At 37.9% G+C, this 18,032-nt stretch overlaps 1 protein-coding gene across 3 annotated transcripts in view; it reads left to right on the top strand.

Moving 5' to 3' along the window:
* Positions 1-18,032, top strand: part of FSTL5 (follistatin like 5) — a 372,260-nt gene that overhangs the window by 319,467 nt on the left and 34,761 nt on the right. For all 3 annotated transcript variants that reach the window (XM_070948548.1, XM_070948549.1, XM_070948550.1), the window contains one exon: positions 5,660-5,809. In XM_070948548.1, the coding sequence (XP_070804649.1) occupies positions 5,660-5,809 (150 nt within the window). The remainder of the gene's footprint in view (positions 1-5,659; positions 5,810-18,032) is intronic.

The following is an 18,032-nucleotide window of genomic DNA, read 5'->3' on the forward strand; positions in this document are numbered from 1 at the left end:
AATGTGTGTCTGGAACTCTGCCCTTTGATATGGCCCAAGGACTAATCAATAAAGTAAACGCAAAGTAAACGCAAAACTGAACAGTTTTTTTTTTTTATTTGATTTATATGCTGCCCTTCTCCAGAGACTCAGGGCAGCTTACAATGCGTTAAGCAATAGCCTTCATACTTTTGTATATTTATACAAAGTCAGTTTATTGCCCCCACAAACTGGGTCCTCAATTTACCTACCTTAGAAAGGATGGAAGGCTGAGTCAACCTTGAGCCTGGTGAGATTCGGACTTACAGTAATTGCAGACAGCTGATGTTAATCACAATGCTATCAGTCTGCTGAGCCACCAGGCCCGTTAAGTCAATCATTGAAGATGTTAAGTTAGTAACACAGTTAAGTTGAATTTGGCTTCCCCATTGACTTTCCTTGTAAGAAAGTTGCAAAGGTGATCATATGACCCTAGGACACTACAACTGTTATAAATATGAGTCAGTTGCCAAGCATCTGAATTTTGATCATGTGACCATGGGAATTCTGCAATGGTCATAAGTGTGAAAAATGGTCATAAGTCACTTTTTTCAGTGCCGTTGTAACTTTGAACGGTCACTAAATGAGCTGTTATATGTTGAGGACTACCCATATATTCTTCCTATATGTTTGTGAGAACCAGGGAGGGTCATGTCTGAGATGCATTCTTAAATTATGTTCCTGCTTTCGACTCAGATTGTTTTTATTTGACTATTGTCTTGCATCTCTTCTATAGTCCATTATAGATACCCATACCCATGAAAGAAAAGATATGTACGTAGATACACACACAACACATTACAAGTGATCAGAAAAAAAAGCAGTTCTTGACCCAACAAGGTGATTTTTGCAAGATTTTGCTGGCATTCTAATCTCTAAAAATGGTCTTCTATGTTTCAGCTTTAACTAGGGTTTTTGTTTGTTTGTTAATTAGTTCTAACCTCACTACTGTACCGTATTCTCTTTGGAATCACTCACAGCTTCAATCTGTTCCTTCAAAATGCACTAATCATATAAAACTAGTATTTGGTGACATCCCTGCAGAGCCATTTTGCTTGCGATAAATTTTTTAAAGGTGATAAATTTTTAAAGGTGATCTTTCATATTCTCTTGAAACACTTTCTGTTTCTGGTAGGTGCTAAAAAGAAAATATGTAAATATTTTTCATACTGAAGAACTTCACTTTTTCCCAATCAAGTTCATAGAATATTCATCATACAGCATAAGTTTTGTTCATATTTTAACATAGCTTGCAGTCTCTGATATTGCCCAATAATATTTCTGCCTCCTAAATCTTGATGTCAGGCTTATATTTCTGAATAAGTAAATGACAAGTTCACAAAAGTTTGTCAAGTGATTATAATCACAGGAAAAAAATAGTATATAGAAAAAGGATGCACTTCTGTATAGATAATATAGACAAATGATGCATTGCTCCTATATGAAAAGTGTTTGGTATACCGTCAACAAGACACAGATATTTTATTTTTACTGTCACAAAGATTTATATAGACACTTCATTCCCTGTTAATACAATCAATACATTATGATCAGTAGGAGAATGAATTTATTTTATTTCTTTGCCCTTTCATAGGCTGCTGAAGAAATGGATCAAAATGGGCAATGAGACCTATAGTTCTAAGCTAAATTTCACTCTGACACGATCCCAGAATCTGGCTGTTATACATGAAATATGAAATAATGGAAATGCTATTCTGAAGAGAATTTTCAGTCATGACACCAGCTCTTTGGAATAGCATTCTCCCAGACAGTTGGACTGCCCTGACCCTGTAAGTCTTTAAATGATCTCTAAAATCATGTTTCCCCAAACTTTAGCATGTCAAGGTCTGCCAATTTGGCATGTTCCCCACTCCCCGACCCATCATGTTTTAAAATATTTTTAGATATTGTATCTGTCTGAATGACACCTAAAATCAGTGTTGAATTCAGTGGCCTTACAATTCAAATCAATAAGCAAATACAAATAATGTCATAATAAATAAATAAAGTTAATCTACAGGACATATTCTATAATGTCAAATTATTTCTAATGAATAGCTGTTATTTTGAAATGATTTTATATTTAATGCCAGCCTTTTCTTTACATATAGACATTTATAAGTGGAATTAAGAAATTTATTTACATTTCATGTTGACATGTGATGATTCAGATTGTGTCTTCACAGTACATCAGAAAAAAGACCTGTCAAAAATAGAGTCTAAAAAATTCTAGAATCAACTATAAACTGTGTCTCTTAAAGTATTCCATATGACAGGTATCAGTTTTTTCTTCTTTTGTATGCCAAGGAAGTTCCTGTGAATGGAAATAAGATAGTTGCTTAACAACTCATCAGTGCCTGCTGCTTTTTCTTCACTTGAAGTCATAATCTTTGATAGCTCATAAGTATTGCTATAGAAGTCTGCTAGAATGCATCAAATAGAAGCCGTTATGTTAGGAATAAGTATCATGTGTATGCTAAAATATTTTTTGATGAGCTGTCCCTAAGAATATTATGAAAAGAAATACAGATGCATGTGCCACAATTCGATTTTATCTATATATATATAACCCTGGCTACTTCTTCGTAGGATTTATGTGTATTTTTCCTCTAGCCAGGTTTTTCCTACGTAACCAAGGTTAACCTATGTATTCCTCATATATATATACACATGAAGATTTGTAAAAAAAACCTGTAAAATATTACATTATTTAACATAAAACTGTGTTTGTTTATTGGTATTGGAATATTAAAGTTATTTCTACTCATATTTGATAGCTGGTTTATAATGTGTTGTTAAGAATGTGATATTTACTAATTATCAGAATAATATACAGTGTAAATTCCTTGAGCACTTTACATTTGGAAAGTAAAATGATGCTTAGAAGCATGCAGTGATGTTCATGGAATATTTGGCAATTACCTTAAATTATCCTAAAATTATGAATTCCAAAATATATTTCCCCTTCCAATAAATAATTATACACATACATAGTGTACATACAGACAGACAGTCATGCATATACTGTATACATATATTCAGATCCAGTGCTCATATATGAATAATTAAGCAGTATCTTGCTTTCGATAAAAGGTAAAGGTTCCCCTTGCACATATGTGCTAGTTGTTCCTGACTCTAGGGGACGGTGCTCATCTCCGTTACAAAGCTGAAGAGCCAGCACTGTCCGAAGACGTATCCATGGTCATGTGGCCGGCATGACTAAACGCCAAAGGTGCACAAAATGCTGTTACCTCCCCATTAAAGTCGGTCCCTATTTTTTCTACTTGCATTTTTTAAGTGCTTTCGAACTGCTACGTTGGCAAAAGCTGGGACAAGTAACAAGAGCTCACCCTGTTATGCAGCACTAGGGATTCGAACTGCTGAACTGCCAACCTTTCGATCAACAAGCTCTTAGTCTTAGTCTTAGCCACTGAGCCACCGCATCCCATTTGTTCTCCATATTAGTAATTAAATTTACACAATTAGGGAAATGAAAAATAGGGTTTTTTAAAAAAATAAATTCTTGTATATATAGCAACTCAAGACTCAATCAATATTATCCTTCACTTTAAAAGACTTGGTTTCTGCAACTATAGGAATGGAATATATAACTTCAAGATATTCGCAGCATTACTTGTGCAAATACAATAAACATGACTAAATATTTGGTAATATGTCTATGGAGATTCTCAGTCATCCAGATCATGGTTGTCCCAAAGGTGCTTTTTTTTAAGAAGCAACTGGACTTGCTTTTTTTTTTTCTTTGAAGACATTTCACTTCTCATCCAAGAAGCTGAAGAAGCTTCTTGGATGAGTAATGCAGGATTACAGCTTGTCCTGCTTGTCCTGCTAGCCCTGGTACAAGGACAGCCCCAACATGAACCTGTCCTTAGACTGCCATAAAGGCTAATTATGGGCATCTTTTCTTGTTTGTGTCAAGATTAATGTTTCTCAACCTTTGCTAGCACACATGATGCTGTTGTCTGCCTTGATGTTAATGTAGTTAAAGTATGTGCACTAGTTAGATAGTGTGTCTTAACGAGGGCACAGTTTGTCCCTTCAGGTTGCTGGTGTCTATGACTTCATCCTGGGCTGCTTGAACAGTGAAGCATTGGGCACTGGGGGTGGGGTGTTGTTCTTTTTAAAGCCAGTGAACTGATAAAATCTGACTTTTTAAATTGTCTTGACAGTAATCTCTGAAAAAACAGAAAAATGATAGAGGTACAAGAGTCTGACTATGATTAGTAAGAAAAACTGAAATTTCAAGGAGAGAGAGTTGCAAAGCAGGAAAAGATCTTTTATGTTTTTCTTCTTGGATGGGCCAGTACAGCAAACAGACCCCAAATCATAAAACAATCAAAAAACAGAGGAAGAAAATACCATCCCTTCGTCTTTCCCAGTGCAATTATACCTCCCAGATTAGAATCCAGCATTGTTTTGGCTTGTTAAAATGCTTGTAATAGGTCTTGCAAAGCCAAATTCCCGGGGAAAGGTATTTTGATTGAACAAAAACTGGGATGAACTTGGCAAGTGTTTGCATATTTCCCCTTTTAGCTCAACTGACCAACATAATGGTGAAATGAATCCATCAGTCCACTTACAGACTTGTGAAAAACTCACTGTGAGCAAGAAGTTAATTTACAGATCAGCCTGCATTAGAACTATAAGTCTTCCAAAGTCCTTTCCAATGTTATGATTTCATAATTGCTGGAAGTTGTTTATCCATGCAAATAGAAATTACTTTCCCCTAAAGATCCACTCACAGAAATCGGTATTTGGTTCCTTGCCATGAGTAGATTGCAAAAGAAGGCAGGGAAAATTCATTAATCATGGGCTTCAGTAGCCACTGGGACCGAGTGTCCAGCCAGAATCTGTCAAACTTGAAAACTGGGCAGTGATTTCTTAAGTTTAATTTCTAGTTGAAAGCTGCCACATGGAACACTTTTGTCATCTTTCAGAAAACTCATTAATGTCAAAAATAAATTCAGTCATAATATCTAATGGAACTCCTACTCATTTCTGGGGATTTAACTAAATATAATATTGTTTTAAATAGAATGCATTAAAATTATTACTATTCTATAACCTGTAACACTTTTATTTAGAGCTATGACAACATAACTTTGTTTATTTAAGAAAGTGAAATATAAATTGGATTAAAATGTGTTGGTACAACATCAGATGTATTCAGATGTATTCCTGGAGTTCCAAGAAACTTCTTGGAATTTAGTAGTCCATTTTTAATATAATCCAGTTTTGCCTGTTTTGATTAGCAAATACTTCCAGTATCTTTCACATCTTGTAACCTGAAAACATATATAACTATAAGGTAATATTTTGAGTATATCTAAAATCTTTTATCTAATCTATTGATCTAAAAAGAAACATGATTTAACAATCATTTTATAAGTAATTACAAAAGAAAGCTAGATTGTTTAAGGAGGTGCAGGTGCATGAAACATAATTTTGTACTGAAAGTAAAGTAATAGTTCAATTTCATTTTATAATGTTGCAGACATGAGTTCATTTTCTCTACATATCTCCTTCAAAATGTATGCTTTCTAAACAAAATACTTGTTTTCTAAACAAAATGCTTGCTTTTCTTTCCCGCAACTCACCACAAATTTTACCTTAATTTTAGGATGAAGTCTGTCCAAAAACTGATGGGGATGAAGTCCAGCAATGTGTTTGGGCATCAGCTGCTAATGTCAAGGATAAATTCATATATGTAACTCAACCGACTTTGGACAGAGTGCTAATTGTTGATGTACAATCTCAAAAAGTTGTGCAGGTAAGTTGTCTTATTATATAGTAATTAACTAATTTAAAACAGTCATATTTGAAGAAATATATATTTTTCAGAAAGCACTACTAACATTCAAAATATTATTCAGATAATGTACCAACTCATATTCAGAAAAAGAAACATAGGTCTCCTCACAAATGCCTATGTCAGCTATTACCTTTCAGATGTTTGGGACTCTGAATTTCCAGCCTGCATAAATATTTCTGAGAGATGTAGATTAAAACATTTGAAGGTTGGAATATAAAAGTTGTTTTATATTATATTATACTTTGGAGATATCTCTGAGTACCAGATTTAAATGGAGATATCTCTGAGTAAATTTGTGGCTCTTTTTCATGCAAAGCTTGTATTCTGTGACAAGGGTCCCTAACCTATGGGCCGTGTACCAGTACCAGTCCATGGCCTGTTAGGAACTGGGCTGCACAGCTGGAGGTGAGCAAAACTTCATCTGTATTTGCAGCCACTCCCCACACTAACATCAATTTTTTAAGTGTTTTTAAGTGTTTTGTTTATTGTTTTTAATTAATGGGGCCAAATTTATATATGTATATTTTAACTGTATTTTAATATTTGTACTTGATGTTTTTACTTGGCTGTTCACCGCCCTGAGTCCTCAGGGAGAAGGGCGGTATACAAATTCAAAATAAAATAAAATAAAATAAAATAAATCAACACTTCAGTTCCACTTCAGATCATCAGGCATTAGAGTCTCATAAAAGCATAAACTTCACTGTAAACTGCATATCAGTGGTGGGTGGCTACCGGTTTGCCCTGGATCGGGCAAACCGGTAGCAGCGGCAGTGGGAGGCTCTGCCCACCTGCCCGGATGTCTCTGCACATGCGCAGAAGCATTGTGTGCACAAGAGCGAGCACGCCCACAAGCAAACCAGTAGCGATGGGATTTGAATCCCACTACTGCTGCACATGTGAGGGATCTAAGCTGTGCACTCCTTCTCACTCACTCCAATCCCTGAAAAAATAGTCTTCCACAAAACCAGACCCTGGCATGAAAAAGATTGGTGACCGCTGCTATATGACTAAGCAGTGGTCACTGTGTCAGGCTAAGCTGGTTTGTGAAATTCCAGAGAGTTTTTACTACTACACTGTCATAAGGCTTCCAATAAGACCTGAGAAGTGCAAAACATTTTTCAGAGTTAAATCCATTTAATGTATTGTATTGTGTATTGTGCTGATATTCTTTTCTGTCAAGAGTGGTTAATAGCCTCCTGTAAAGTACCTGCAAGTATTTATTGTGAGTGACAAGACAATTTGTCTTCATTGATTATTGATTTGATTTATATTAGGTAAAACAGGAGTTTAAAATAAAGAACATTAAATTTGCTTTTGTCATGCTTGTTAGGAATCTGGAATTGTACTTATAAGTCAGGTTTTAATTCCAGCAGCCAACTATGATTAGATTGTCTATTTTTTACTCAGTCCTAAAGCACATGTTTTTTTAAAAAAAAAACCACTCCTCTACTTTATAACCAAATCAATTTAATGCAATTTATCAGCCATATATTGTGCCTTACCGCATACTTTAGGACACCTCCATTCTTTTAATCCCTCCATTCTTCTAATCCATAGCAGAAGTATTAAAAAAATCCTGATAAGGCATTGCATATTGCATAGATATTACGCATGCTTAACTAACAAACATATACAAATTAGTTGGGACAAAAATAATAACAAAAAAAATGTGCTCATATGCTTTGACAAATCCATGTGACTGGGACATGATTCAGGTATAAGAATAATAAATAGGCTTCTTTATCAATTGCCTTTATGTGACTAAAGGGGCGATAATGAGTTAAATAGACCCTCAGGGCCTGGGCCTTCGACTGATGTTGTGCAACGCCAGGTCTGTAGTAAATAAAGCCCCCCTCATTTGTGATTTTGTTCAGGAGGGGGGGAGCAGACCTGGCGGGTATTACGGAGACCTGGTTGGGCCCGGAGGGAGGAGTCCCTCTGGTAGAAATGTGCCCACCAGGCTTCCATGCATTCCATCAGCCGAGGCCACAGGGGAGGGGAGGGGGAGTAGCGGTTATTATTAGAGAAGGCCTTAGTCTGAGGGACTCCACTGTTCCTCAGACGGCCGGTTGTGAGTACCTCCTTGTGAAATAGGGCCATGGGGTTCAGATGGGTTTGCTGATCACGTACCTGGCTCCCTGCCACGTGGCTGCAGCCCTGCCCGAGCTACTCAATGTTATCGCCGTGGTGGCGGTTGATACCCCCAGACTTATGGTCATGGGGGACTTTAACTTGCTGTCCGTGGGTGAGGCATCTGAGGTGGCTCGGGAGTTCATGGCTTCCATGACGGCTATGGACCTGACCCAGCTAATTCATGGCCCTACGCACATGGGGGGAAACACACTGGACCTGGTTTTTGTCTCTGGACAGTGGTTGAGTGATCTTGAGATAGGAGACATAGTCATTGAGCCCTTGTCATGGTCAGATCACTCTCTCTTTTGCCTTGACCTTCGAACCGTGGTACCCCGCCGCAGGTAGGCGGAACCAGTAAGATGGTACTGCCCCAGGTGCCTGATGGAACCTGATAGGTTCCAGATGGAGCTTGGGCCAATCCCCGAGGATCTTGCACACGCCTCGATTGGAGACCTAGTGGCCGCCTGGGATAGGGTGGCCGCTGGAGCTCTGGATCGAGTCGTGCCTTTGTGGCCTCTGACCTGGCGCCGACCTCACCTGGCTCCTTGGTTCACTGAGGATCTGAGGGAGATGAAGCACTGGAAAAGATGCCTAGAGAGTAGTTGGAGGGCTAGTCTTTCTGAATCAGACTGGACACTGGTAAGATCTCATATTAAGAATTACCTAGTGGCGATAAAAGCAGCAAAATGTACCCATTTTGCTGCTCTTATTGCATCATCAGATAATCGCCCGGCCTCCCTGTTTAGGGTGACCCGCTCCCTGCTCCACCAGGAAGCGCGGGAGGACCCCTTGGAGGGAAGAGCCGAGGATTTTGTTCAATATCTGCATGACAAAATCACTCATATTCGGGAAGGTCTGGACTCCGACTGGGTAAGTCCAGCGAGGGTGACGGAGGCGGGTCTTGAGAATGTTATCTGGGACGAGTTTGATCCTGTGACCCCAGATGACATGGACAGGATTCTGGGTAGATTGAACGCGACCACATGTTTGTTGGACCCGTGTTAGTGCTGGCTTCCCAGGAGGTGACGCAAGGCTGGCTCCAGGGGATTATAAATGCTTCATTGGGTGAGGGTGCTTTCCCTGCCGCCTTGAAGGAGGTGGTGGTGAGGCCTCTCCTCAAGAAGCCTTCCCTGGACCCGGCAGTATTGGCTAATTATCATCCAGTCTCCAACCTTCACTTTGTTGCGAAGGTTGTTGAGAGTGTGGTTGCGCGACAGCTTCCCCAGCACCTGGATGAAACGTCGTATCTAGATCCATTCCAGTCAGGTTTCAGGCCTGGGTACAGCACGGAAACGGCATTGGTCGCATTGGTTGATGATCTCTGGAGGGCTCAGGACAGGGGTTGCTCCTCTGTCTTGGCCCTGTTAGATCTCTCAGTGGCTTTTGATACCATCGACCATGGTATCATGCTGCACCGGTTGGAAAAGTTGAGGATGGGAGGCACCGTACTATGGTGGTTCTCCTCCTTTCTCTCCAACCGGTCACAGTCTGTGTTGACAGGGGGGCATAGGTCGACCATGAGGCCCCTCATATGTGGGGTGCCGCAGGGATCACCCCTTTTGTTCAACATTTATGTAAAGCCGCTGGGCGAGATCATCCATGGTTTCAGGGTGAAGTACCATCAGTACACTGATGACACCCAGCTGTACATCTCCACCCCGGACCGCCCCAACGATGCCCTTGAAGTGATGTCCCGGTGCCTGGAGGCCGAACGGATCTGGATGGGGAAGAACAGGCTCAGGCTCAACCCATCCAAGACTGAGTGGCTGTGGTTTCCGACGTCCCGATATAGTCAGCTGGCGCCATCGCTGACTATTGGGGATGAATCATTGGCCCCCACGGAAAGGGCTCGCAACTTGGGCGTCCTCCTGAATTAATGGCTGTCTTTAGAAGAGCACTTGACGGCCATGACCGGGAGGATTTTTCATCCAGGTTCGCCTGATCCGCCAGTTGTGTCCCTTTCTAGATCGGGACTCCCTACATATAGTCACTCATGCCCTCGTCACCTCCCGTCTGGACTATTGTAATGCTCTCTACATGGGGCTCCCCTTGAAGTGCACTCGGATGCTCCAACTGGTGCAGAGTGCGGCCACGCGAGTGGTTATGGTAGCAATGTGGAGTTCCCATGTAACACCTCTCCTGCGCGAGCTGCACTGGCTCCTGGTGGTCTTCTGAGTGCGCTTCAAGGTTCTGGTTATCACCTTTAAAACGCTCCATCGCTTAGGACCTGGTTATCTACGGGATTGCCTGCTACCACCAATAGCCTCCCACCGGCCAGTACGCTCCCATAGAGAGGGGCTCCTCTGGGTGCCATCGGCCAAACAATGTCGACTGGTGGCCCCCAGGGTGAGACCCTTCTCTGTGGGGGCACCTATGATCTGCAACGAGCTCCCCCCGGAGATACGGAGGATCCCGGATCTGCGCACCTTCCTTCGCGCGCTTAAGACTTTTTTATTTCATCAAGCTGGCCTGGCCTAAATCTTCTCTCCTTTTAAATAAAAATTTTAAATATAAATTTTAATTTGTTTTAAATTATGGGGTATTTTAAATTCAGCCAAATTATTTAATTCATTTTTAATTTATTTTAAATTTTTGTATTTATGTGTTTTATCTTGTGGCTGTTCACTGCCCTGAGTCCTTTGGGAGAAGGGCGGTATAGAAATTTAAATAAATAAATAAATAAATAAATAAATAAATAAATGAATGAATGAATGAATGAATGAATGAATGAATGAATGAATGAATGAATGACATAAATTTATATAAAGCAACCAATCTATATATATTTTCCTGGAGTCAGTGGAAACAGATGAATATTTTTTAATGATGAAACAATTTCATTTTTAAAAGGCAGGCAAACTTGATTTCCCTTTCAATGTTAAAACTAATTTTATTTTTTGATACTCATTTTGAATGTGTGTGTGAAAATATATATTTTTCACATTTTGAAAAATGTTATGCAATGTAAATACTTTTCTGTATTTTCTGTATTTTCTTTGAATATGTGCATTTTGGGGGCTGTTATTTTTTTTATTGGTGAAATGCATCATAAAATTTGGAAAACATACAAATGTCAAAATACAATGATCACCTGACTGATGCATTGCTATAGAATTCAGTTTGCATTAAATTAAATTTAAATTTAATTACCTTGCCATACTTGGTGTAAATCTTACTGAATTCAGTGTAGCTTATATATATGTACAGATATGGATATTAACTATGGATTAAGGAGAAAATAATTAACTTCAATTTATGTAACTTTATCCTCACTCAACACTCCAACATTTACTCTGTTATTTTTGAAATTCACATCTGCATTAAAGCAGCATCCTCAGTTTCATGAAAAGTCAACTCATTTGTTTACTTATAGCATGGTAACCAGTGGTGGGTTCTAACCAGTGTTACCACCAGTTCAGTTCACGCACACGCTTTGTGCGCAATTGGCACCCACATGCTCACTTTACTCACACGCATGCCACACTTACACTTCGCTGAAGCGCACTGAATTTCAATACAGCTGAGGCATGGCAATCTGCTCTGCTGCGCCTTACAGCTGGACTAAAAATGAAGGAATAAAAGTAAGTATAGCGTGGAGGTGGGCGGGAGGACCCAGCTGACGGTCAGAGTGAACTGGTTTACTCTCACATCAAGATTTTTTCTACCGGCTCTCCCGAACCGGGGAGAACCGGTAGCAACCCACCACTGATGGTAACAATCATACACATTTGTTACTGAAAATGCTTTGCAAAATTGTGTAAGGTCTGCCCCACTAGATAGACCAGATAAGAAAAGCACAAGAAAGCTAAAACTACTTTCTGATTTGTTATAGTAACAGAATCTTGCAAGTCTGACTGCATGACAATACTTTTCATCCTTCACTCCCTTCTTATATTCAGTGAATTAGGGAGGAATCTGACTGATCTGCTTTCAAATATTATCTTGATTTTCAGGGTTTTAAAAATGCTGTAGTCCCTTTGCCTACAGATCCTTCATATCTTTGTCAAAATCATGTTTCTTATGAATGTACTCTACAGCAGCATTCCCCAACCTTTCAAGGTTGGCCCAGCATCAGGGGAAGCGGGGAAGAGAGGCCACTTGCATGAGTAGGGTTGTGCATGTGCCAGCCCGGTGGCAAATAGGGAACCACTGCTCTACAGTACATTAGGTAAATGCATACACTAGAAAAAAGCAAGCTTTAGTATGAAATAAATTGGGCACAACAAATTGCTGGAGGTTCTTGAAATTCTCTATCTGATTTGTACACCAGAGAAACTGTGTAGGCAAATCTCCCAGGAAAGGACAAAATACTCCAGCAATTTCTCAAGAGGCAACCTCTTCCTTAACACCAACAATAGTTAAGCTCAAGAGAGATTTTAAAAGGGTAGAATATCCTTAATGATCTACTCCCTTAGGATTTAATAAAAACATGGGAAATCGGAGAGACTATGCAGGACATAACAATGTATTTAAAACGACATTCATGTAACTTCTTTGCCATTTCATTAATGCTAATCAAATGTTAGAATACCACACTCTACCCATTCTCCTTTGACATAGTTTCTAATGCATCCTATTACAAATTTTAAAAAACTTCATTATATTTTTCTGCTTAGAACCAATTTAGACTATTAAAATGGATTAAAAATATACATTTGCATTTGCAGTAGAAAATATAAACAACTATAAAGAATAAGATATAAAAATTCAGAACTGTAGATATTGTTGGGTCCTTAATTCATCATATAAATTCTGCATTTTTGTGCATTTAGATAAATGCATTTCATAAATGTTCATGAGATACATAGATTTATGGACAATTTATTTATATAATGTATTAAACAGAAACCAATTACAAATCTTTAAAAGTACTATAGATAAGTTTAAGATTTAGAAATTTTCATCCATGACAAAAGAAAACCAATTACATTGACCCAGAAAAATGTTTTCAACATTTTACTCTAGAGAAAAAAAATCATTTTATCACTTTGTATTGAAACACAAATAGCGATCTAAAAATGGCACATTTAAAAATATATGTTACTGTAACTTTTCTTCAGACAATATTTTTAACTGCATAAATAAGCATAAAATATTTAATAAGCAGCTGTCTTCCTCATAAAAAGGGAACAAAAGAAAAAAAAAGAAATGAATCTGATTAAAAGTGTCCAGGAAAACTTTGCCTTTAGCAAAGTTTCCAGTATTCAGTTTTTTAAATATAATTTTTCTTTATAACATCACAAATAGCATATACACAATTAGATATAGGGAGTCTTAATAAGTTTTAATGTGACAGGTTAGCATTTTGATTACTATCATTTATTACAAAAAAGTTCTAGAATTGAAGTATCATATCATTCAGCAATATGCTTATTTTTTAAAAAAAATATAAGAATCAGATAGTTCTAGTGCATGTAATTTGTATTATGTAAGTATAAATAATATGCATTGTTTCTATTTTTACTTTGTGAAGTTCAACCCAAAAAAAGACTTTGAAATTTGAAGTGCAGAACAATCTGTATTAGAATATTTATCATTATTACAGTCTAACATTTATTGCAATTCACACTGGTTGTGCTCACAGCTTTTCTCTACCTGAATGGCTCACTATATTTTTACATGCAGTTTTCATAGACAGAGATATTTCTTTAAAAAAAAAAAAGAATTATGGTCTTTTCATTCTGTCACATTAAATTAATTTCTATATGAAAACTAAAAAGATTTTAAGATATTTCTGTCCCTTGGATGATAAAATCTATTGTAGAAATTTCTACAGAAAGTTGACAGCCATGGAAGAAATATCAGTTTATTTTTGCCGTATTAAAGTTGAGGTTTCAGTAGTTCTTTGGCAGTTTCAGTGAAACAGTTAGTTCAGCATTATTTCTAATTTCATAGGTAGTTCCCTTATCAAGATATAATATCCAACTGCATTTACTTTTTCAAGAGCGAATGCTTTTTCTTTTGATTTAAACCACAGAATATGTACTGTATTTTTCGGAATATAAGACGCACTGGAGTATAAGACGCACCTTAGTTTTTGGGGAGGAAAGTAGAGAGGGGGGGAATTCTGCCTATCAGGTATTCATCTGGCTAGTCCCAGCACATTAGTTCATTTGCTGGTTTTGAGGTTGGGGCTGGATGGGGCTGTGCTTCTAAAGCACAGCTGATTGTTGGAGGGAGCAGCAATTAGAAAAGCAGGCAAAGCATGGAAGATCGTTTTGCTTGCGTTGGGGCTGAAAAACAGTTGATCCTCGGAGGGAGCTCCAGTGACTAAAGCAGGCAAACCTCGGAAGTAGTAAGAGAAGGCAGAAACTGTTCTGGATAATCATTTTGGGCACCGCGCAGGATTACATTCAGAGTATGCACATTATTATGAGAGTGAAAATTACCCCAAAACATACATGCCATGGTGAACAGATTGAAACGATGTTATTTGTTAAAATATAACTGATGTCAGCTTTGGAAGCCATATTAGGCCGGAAGCTTCAATGCTGTCACCTTCTCATGTGTGGGAAAGTAGGAGGGGGGATTAAGGAGAGGGGTTGTTAGTAGACATAATAGCATTCTTCTTGTCGGTCAAGATCAGGGCGATCCAGCATCTGGAGAAGGAGTGGTCAGGGGGCTGGATTGAGATGGAACGGAAGTTAATTGGAACATGTGATCGACTGGGGGAAAAGGGGATGGTTTTGGGAGCTTTGACTTACCGAAGGAAAACCCGGGCTTTTCAGATTCGGCTTTTCCCAGATGTGCCAGTTTGCCTATTCTAGTAAAGAGAACTTTGGAAAAATGCTTGCTTCCGTGTCTTTACTTGGAGTTGGGGCTTTTCTGGAACGCTGACAACTGAATGCATAAGAAAATATGTTTTAGAATGCAATGTTATATTTGTTATGCCAGATTAAATTCATGGTTATCCTATAGTTATTTGTCCCAAATTCTTAGGTAAATATATAATAAAATCAAATTCAATTAAATCAAAATAAAAACCATGGTCACATACATATAAACCTCTGGAACATATAAACTGCACTGAGAGATCATACCTAAACGAAAATGCTGCTGGGGGGCGGGGGCGGGGAATGGCTAAGAGCTGAAAAAGAGTGATGTAGTAGGTTATTCCATTATTTATGATGCAACTTTACTCCAAAAAGGCACAAATAATTTTCCACCATAGCAATAAATCTTTTTGAAAAAGAACTTTGTTCATATCAATGACCATCCTGCCATGTCACCGCAGAAAATATACATGCTGCACGGTTATCTCTCTGAAAAATATAACACTGAAAGACTATTGCTCAAATGATCAGGTCTGCACATCTAGCCTTATGTTGTTCAAACTTAGAACTCCAAAGGAAGTGGAATACATATTGGAAAAAGTACTCTATAGGAAACACACAGGAACATATAAATACACTTTGCACAGCTTCAACATAAACCTGTTATCTGGTGGCCTGTGCATTGATATGTATTGCCAGAGAACCCACTGTTTTGTACATTTGTAAGTAAATCCTGTTTTTGGAGTGGTTGGTTTTATTTTCTCTTTCTTGTGGGAAGTAATAGAATGCTTTGCTTTGCTCATTGGAGAATTTGAAACAGGAATATATTGAATATATTTATCTGTGTTTGGAAAGTAGCCACGCATGGATTCTGTTTTGCTTCTTGTTGATGTTTTGTGGCTGTTCTGTGTTGGGCATTTCCCAGTTTTATCTGTGTACCTTAACTTTCTGTATATAGTATTTCAAGAAAAAGAAAGAAAAATGTACACAATAGAATAGAATAGAATTTTTTTATTGGCCAAGTGTGATTGGACACACAAGAAATTTGTCTTGGTGCATACGCTCTCAGTGTACATAAAAAAAGAGATACGTTCATCAAGAATCATAAGGTACAACACTTAATGATAGTCATAGGGTACAAATAAGCAATTAGGAAACAATATCAATATTAATCGTAAGGATTAATTCAATGGATTGAATTCCATTGCTAAAATGATGCAAAAGAGATTAAAAAATCATCTATATTTGATTAAATATGCACAAAAATACATACATACAAACTTTTATTGGACCATTTTAAGATAAAATTATTACTAAACTGACATAGAAATGAATTTAATGAACGGATTGTAACTAAGACCTACTGATTCATGAGAACTAACATTTATTTCATATTAAGACAATACTAAATATTAGTTGAATGTCAGAGAACGAGGTGAGATATGGGATAAGAGATTGTTTGTTGTGACTTCTGTGGAAGTAATGGTAAACAGAGCTGATAACAGATTAACAGATTAACAGAGTTGGAAGGGACCTTATAGATCATCTAGTCCAATTCCCCTGCTCAAGCAGGAGACTCTACACCATTTCTGACAAATGGCAGTCCAGCTGTGGCAGAATGAAGAACCAGCAAATGGATCAATGCCTTGGAATTCTCCAGAACTAGGACAAGATCAGGACTGCTCATAAGCACTCTATACAGTGACTTCCTGTGAGGAGACCATAAGATAGCTGAGGGAGAGGCATTTTTGCCAGGCCTGGTTTGAAGCCTTTATGGACATAGAAGTCACATAATTACTTTCTTAATCGCTTTTGGAAATTGCTTGTTATATCTTTCTATATATTATGAAAAGCGAGTTTCATTACACTGGGTGAGTTTCCTTCTATCTTTGATGAATGAAGTTTTATGCAATTTTATTTTTTTCTTTTTAATAAACAATAAAAGAATGATTAGAACACTGATTTTGTGCATATGCACCCTACACACAAAGAAAACAAGAGAACCCTTTGCAGATGGGACACTAGATAGAATCAGAAAGAATTAAAGATTATAATTAAAGGAGAATAGACACGTTAATACAGAATGAAGCAAAAATGGAGGATTTCAAGGGTATTTAGGAACAATGCAGTCAGAAATTATTCTTTTTTTAAAAAAGTAATTTTTATTAAACTTTTGACTTTAAAAATAAATTATTCTTAAGGCTGTTTGCTACTATAAAAATATATTTAAAATTGGTTATAGAAGATTTTAACAGATTATACTGGACAAAACAAAGACTGAGACTGATTCAAAAGCGTACTTTAAAATGTCAGTTTACAAGAAAAATATTGAAAAAGATGCTACACTGGATTTACAGATGAAGCCTGCTTATCTCTTAATAATTAAAGAAAAGGTACAAATAATAAATCAGAAGAGTATATTGGATATTTTTTATCTTACATTTTCAAAAGAGGTCTAAATTTATGAAGGACTTTCTAAAAAGAGACAAGGTATCAATTTTTGACAAACTATTTAAAGAAGTTAAAGATCAATATTCCTAAAAGTAAATAGAAGGAATACAAAGTGGGTTATTTGATCAAGGTTAAAATATATGTGTTGTATCTTAATGTCATCGATCTGCTTCTGGACCCAAAGGAGCAGGGTGAATTTGAGACAGCTGAGGAAAGTACAGAGCTCAATGTTGGTCAGGGTTGATGCTAGTCTGACAGAGCACCCTCAGCTGGGTCGATCGGATAAGTGAAAGGCTGAGGCTGAGGGAGGAGAGCCACAGCTGCAGCAAGTTGGCCAGGGGGCTATGGCGAAGACTGGGAGCAGCTGCTACCCATAAGCAATGAGGAGGAAGTGGTGTCCACAGGTCCTCCTGATCCAAGGGCACAACATCAGTCAGCTTAAATAGTCATGAGAAGGCAACCTCACCTCTCAATGAAGGGCTGTACTACTTAATCCCGCCCTGAGGACTTGAGCATTGTTGGAGCAGTGTGCCAGTTCTGTGCCTTGTGTTCTTGTGCCATGTATTCTGACCCATTTGAATCGTGGACTGCTTTTCTAGACTTTTTGTGTACCATTGTACTCGGTCATCCAGGGATTCTTGCCGTGCTAAGCTTGGCAACAGGGATTCTTTCCGAGGGCCTTTTGGGCGGTGTTGAATAAATACCTGTAGAACTCTTGCTGTACGTGGGAGGAGAGTAGGACAGCACACTTAAAGTAACTTTTTTTCACTCCTGTATGATTAAAGATTTGTTATGGAATGGGAAGAAGAGATTTTTTGTTG

This window comes from Pituophis catenifer, unplaced genomic scaffold (assembly GCF_029215685.1).
Source record: "Pituophis catenifer annectens isolate HBS135680 unplaced genomic scaffold, rPitCat1.0.hap2 SCAF_8, whole genome shotgun sequence".
Lineage (NCBI taxonomy): Eukaryota > Metazoa > Chordata > Lepidosauria > Squamata > Colubridae > Pituophis > Pituophis catenifer.